The 5,298-nt window shown below is 45.9% G+C and overlaps 1 protein-coding gene across 1 annotated transcript in view; it reads left to right on the top strand.

The window, feature by feature from the left end:
• Window positions 1-5,095: 5,095 nt before the first annotated feature.
• Window positions 5,096-5,298, top strand: part of T265_06187 (hypothetical protein) — a gene marked incomplete at both ends in the record, with an annotated part of 43,685 nt that continues 43,482 nt past the window's right edge. The window contains one exon of the mRNA XM_009171388.1: window positions 5,096-5,227. Coding sequence (XP_009169652.1) covers window positions 5,096-5,227 — 132 coding nt within the window. The remainder of the gene's footprint in view (window positions 5,228-5,298) is intronic.

The following is a 5,298-nucleotide window of genomic DNA, read 5'->3' as shown; positions in this document are numbered from 1 at the left end:
GGTAATGCCCGGAGATTATTTCAGTTGATCCGTTCGACCGGTCCCCGGAAACCACCTGTGAGTGAAAGCATCAAGCATCAGAATGGAACGACCATCTCGAATAAGGAAGAACGCCTCAACCGGTGGGCTGAATATTTCGAACAACAACTGTCGTGGCCACCAGCCGCCACTCATCTAGAGCCCACTGGTGAAGCAGATTCCTGGGGGGTGAACGTGGAACCACCTACAGTCTCGGAGGTTTACGACTGCATATGTTTGCTCAGGCGCCATCGAGCTCCTGGTCCGAATGGCCTTCTACCCTCACTGCTCAAGGACAAGGGTGAAGTCCCCAGATAGAGCTTGTTCGACGTGTTTGCTTGCATTTGTGAAACAGAGTCTGTCCCAGACAACTGAGGAGAATCGGTGATAACGCTCGTTTTCGAAAAGAGACGCGCAATGAACGTGGCAACCACAGTGGGATCAGCTTGACACCGGTCTCAAAGAGACCGCTGACGTCACTAGTGTCTCGTAACCTTATAGTAGATCATGAGACTGACTCAAAAGCAACAAGTAGAATTTCGGTCTGATCGGGGTTGCATTGATCAAATGCCAACACTCCATCAGCTGCTTGAATAACAACATATGTATAAGCGACCCACAATTCTAGTATTTCTGGGTTTCCGAGGCGCATCCGACTCGTTTAGTTGGTCTGTTTTGCTTGAGGCGCTTGTCCGCAACGGAATGCCTCGGAAATTTTAAACATAATACCTTCTTTGTATTCATAGACTTCTGGATGTGTAGCACAACTGCTTATTACTGTTGTATTGTTGTCGAGGATGGGGATGATGAATCAGTGTACGGAGAGCTTTCCAAGAGCTTCTGTACACCAAGCGATGTCCATCAGGGATGCCCACTCTCCCCATTCCATTTTAAATTGGTGATCGGCGGAATAATGAGACAAAGGCCGGAAGGTCTCCAAAACCCCGGTGTACAAATAGCCTGTGAAGAACACCTTGTTGATCTGGAATATGCGGACGTCATCATTCTCATCTTCGAAGGAAAGGAGAAGGCGGAATGGTTCTTGGGTTAACTGACCAAAATCAGCCGTCCTTTGGTAAGCACTTTCACGTCAAAGTATAAGGTCATGCTCGTGGACATTCAGTCAATGAACACGCCACTTACAATCCAGTGATAGGTACTGGAAGTTGTGGAGCGTTTTATGTAACTTGAGAGTTATATTCGTTCTAAAATTAGTGCGGCAGATGAGGTGAATACACGAATCTGCAAGGCTCAGGCCGCGTTTGCTAATGTGAGACACCTATGGAGCCAGAGTGGTTTATCCCTGAATCTGAAGGGACGTGCACACAAAGCTACGGTACGAGCTGTTTTGTTGTATAGCTGTGAGACTTGGCCTATTTGTACAGCGGACCTGAGACGTCTTCAGGTGTTCGACAATCTTTGTCTCAGAACCATAGCTCGTGTGGTTTGGTGTCATTGAATTCGTAATGAGGCAGCTAGAAAATGTGTGTTTGGTTGTGCAACGGGTACTTCCATTGAAGAATGTGTCCAGCAACAGAAGCTGAGTTGGTTAGGACATTTTTACGCATGCTAAACCATCGGTAGCCGAAGAGAGTGCTGTTTTCTACGCCCAATTCAGGGTGGCGTCAACAGAGAGGTGGGCAAACTTGACTCGGCACAGGAGTATGAAGGAGACCACGAAACGTTCGGGTGCTGTCGGTGCTACTCGCCTTCCAGGATTGGGACTGCGTGGTCCTCACTGTGCCTGGTTGGAGACACTACAAGATATGGATGCTAATCGGTGCCAGTGGCGTGCTTGTTGTCAGTTTCTATCCCGATCGCCTGAGTGAATGTCTGGCACCTCGGAATGATTGTGGTAAGCTATCACTAAGTCCCTACCCAGGCCACCTCTACTCTTTCTTTACAATAAGGCTTTCAAATAAACTGTGGTTGTATGGCAGTGGATCATCAGTGTTGAACACTTGTGTCATGATCTCCATGATGTTGATGTTGACCATCGCTGTGATTGCGTGGCCTCGAATAGTTGATTTTATGGTCATTTTGATTAGAAGCGCAAGTGGAGATGAACTTGAGAGGTTTCCGTTGCGGACGATTGGTAGCGTCAGGTCAGGATGCCGTTGCATATGGAAAACGTACTTCATCACTATTACCGCTGTTAGAGCGAAGTAGAGGATGAAGTTTCATTGAAGGAGTGAAGCAGCGTTGCCGTGCAGCACGTAACGACGAATTCAGAGAAAATCAATGACTTTTGGTTTAGAACATTTTTGGAGCGCACAGAGCCTTTTTACTTCAACAGACGAGTTTAGTGAGTTTGAGAGGGTTAGCCAAAAATATGGTTTAGTCCAGGTGAGCAGATTTTCGTATGGTTCCGCGAGGACGGAAGTGGACAGTCCAGTTGTGGATGTGCCATGAGATTGTAATAGTGCCATAACATCATTGCACCCAAACACAGGTTTCCGAACAGCCCCGTGCTGAGTGTCATGTCGGATCAGGGATGCGCATTTCGGTGGAGGGCGGGATTTCGTTTGGTCAGGGATATCCACACACGTAGAAGAAGACCTATATATAATCCTAGGTGCTTGTCCCTCAGTTAAGGATCCACGTGGACGCCGCTCCTAAATGGTGTGAAGTGGATGACGACCTGGGTGCCTATAGAAGCTGTTGAGGGAATCGAAGTGATGGGGCTCCTCTTAAGAGCTGGGGTCATATGCCTGCATAACGAGTATTAAGAATAAACAAACAATACACAAATATGCGGCTCAAATTGCTTTCCAGGTGATGTACGTATTTGAAAATAACCCAACATGACAACACTCCCATGCAGTTGCCAGCTCCTCTTACGTACTTGTTTTACCTATGTATACCCGCCGCTCACCTTGCCGCAAAGGCCACTGCATCAGATACTGTGTGTTTGGATACTTATCTGTGTATGAATGTGCGCAGCTGACCTACGTATCTATGCGCGTTCGTGTCCCGCTTGGTGAGCCCGTCTTGACTTGCTTTTTGTAGGTTCCGTGCAATATCACGGCCAATGATAATCACGAGACTGTCGTCGGAAGGGAAGACCACATCCCAAACTAGTGGGCTAACATTCTGCTCTACTTTGTTTTGTTTACGGACGTTGACACTGGGTCGTGCCCGTCAGTGACAGACTTTTGTACTTGTTGACGCTACTAACGTGAACATTTGAGGTTCGTTCTATAAATTTACTCACACTTCTGTAAATGGTTCCATAGAATTTCGAAACCAAATCTCCCTTTCGATATTAAGGATTGTCGGGCCAACCAGTCAGTCAAAGGTTCCTCATCTGGAACCTCAGCATACTTTAGGTGTGCCGGTGTGAGTATTTCTCATTAGTCAGTGACCCACTTAATAATGCGATCGTGTCAACCGCATGTTTGATATATGTTGACATTTCTAAATGTGCTCCGGATCCCCCCTTCTTAATACTCTGTCCAGGTGGAATGGCCTGAGACCTCGCCTCTCATCTCTACACTGTTTTGTTCAAATTTCTGTAGTGTCCGCTTTCGCCAATCCGTCAATATATAACCCCCCTTCATACTACGTCTACCGACATTGTTATTGGTGCACTTGTATTGTAAATAAGGTTTCACCCCTATGGACAAATGCTACCTATGCCAACTTTATATACACGGTAAACTGGCAAAAAACACAACCATGTATAGGTAGGTTGCTTTTGGTTCTCACTGGCCCAGACTTAGATTGTAACCCAGTTGTTTTCTTAAAAATTGATTTTGAAGAATTTCTTAACGATCAGGCTGCGAATAGTTCGGTGGCCAATGACCGATTTCCTTTGCTTCAACTTCGGTGGTCATACATGTGCTTCGCACCCAGGTACTCTAGGCAACTTCGCCAAGACATTATTTCCAGCAACTCGGGTTTTTCAACATTTGGGTGAGTTTGGAATTGGCAGATTAGCTCGGTTCCACTATACACCCCCTACAACAGACGGATTATCCCGTCAAGCTGTCCAAGGACAAACTTGAGAAGTTAACTTCGATTAAATCATGGTTGCTTATTAGAGACATATCAAACAATATTTTAGCCAACTTTACACCCGATTGGCCTCTCATCCTTATTAAAAATAGTGAAACCATTAAAATGGTCTGGCTACTCAATAAGTCACTTTACGAAGAGTGTGTGGCAAAGAAATAAAAATAATAACGCAGGGTTGAGTATATTATAAGAGAGGTCAGATAAAACAGACTCACCAATAATTGTCCTCTTTAAAATAATTTGTTGTTGGCACAGGGCAGCGAAAAAGCGATAATACAAGCCAGCGGCTAGACGCACAATGCATTTTTCCCCTGCGGGCGAAATAAAAACTTTAACGTCAAAATGTTGCACTTCTTTGCATATATGCGTGGACTGAAAACCACCCGCATCTGCCATCATTTTTTTGCGATTTGTTTTAATCGATCTCTTTTGAAAATTATTGGCGCACATTCGGCTTTGAACTTCGTCTGCTATGGCTTCGGAAGTGGCTTTCGTTGGGAAATTTGTGGGTGTATCGTTTTCATCCTTCACGGCATTTGAGAAGAGCTTAAATGAATACATGAGGGATAACTTTGTGATATTTGTGCGTTCATCCAGTAATCGAAGCACCAACACTATTTTGCGTTACGAATGGATGTACTACAAATGCAGCGGGTGCCCTCCAAGACCAACGGAAAGCCGTAAAATCCGAAGAAGCTAGTAAACCGAGCGTATTTTCTAATAAAAACTGTACGCGGAGCACCAGCCGTCCAGTGCCTCCAGTGTCTAAGGAGGCGAAGGAACCAAATGGCAGTGACCTCTTTTTTTCTGGAACACAACCACAAACTGTCAAAGTTTCTGTACGATCGGCTTCCGGTCAATCGACGCCTAATCAAAGACAAGTTGGGCACATGCCAGGCCCTGCTGAGATATGGAACGCCGTCATCTGAGGTGCGGCAGTTTGTGGCGGATTAATTCAGAAGGGTTCCTACCACTAAGGATGCACACAACTGCCGCCGGAATTGTCGATCGGTTATGTTGAGTAGGTGCCGAATGGTTGGGTTTTAATGTAGCAGAGGATATGCCTTCGGTCCTGGCAAAACTTCGGGAGACCGGACGCGTCCTTGTGTGTCAGGGAGAGGAAAGTCACTCTAGCCACATATGTTTCTCCCGATGGCAACAGATAGCGTTATTCCGACGCTTTCCAGATGTAGTGAATGTAGACGGGACACATGCAACAAACCGCCTTGGGTAAGTTTTTTAAAGCATCTAATATTCGGCATT

Source organism: Opisthorchis viverrini (genome assembly GCF_000715545.1).
Source record: "Opisthorchis viverrini unplaced genomic scaffold opera_v5_124, whole genome shotgun sequence".
Lineage (NCBI taxonomy): Eukaryota > Metazoa > Platyhelminthes > Trematoda > Opisthorchiida > Opisthorchiidae > Opisthorchis > Opisthorchis viverrini.
Note: the sequence above shows the minus strand (reverse complement) of the source record. Positions and strands in the feature narration are given on the sequence as shown.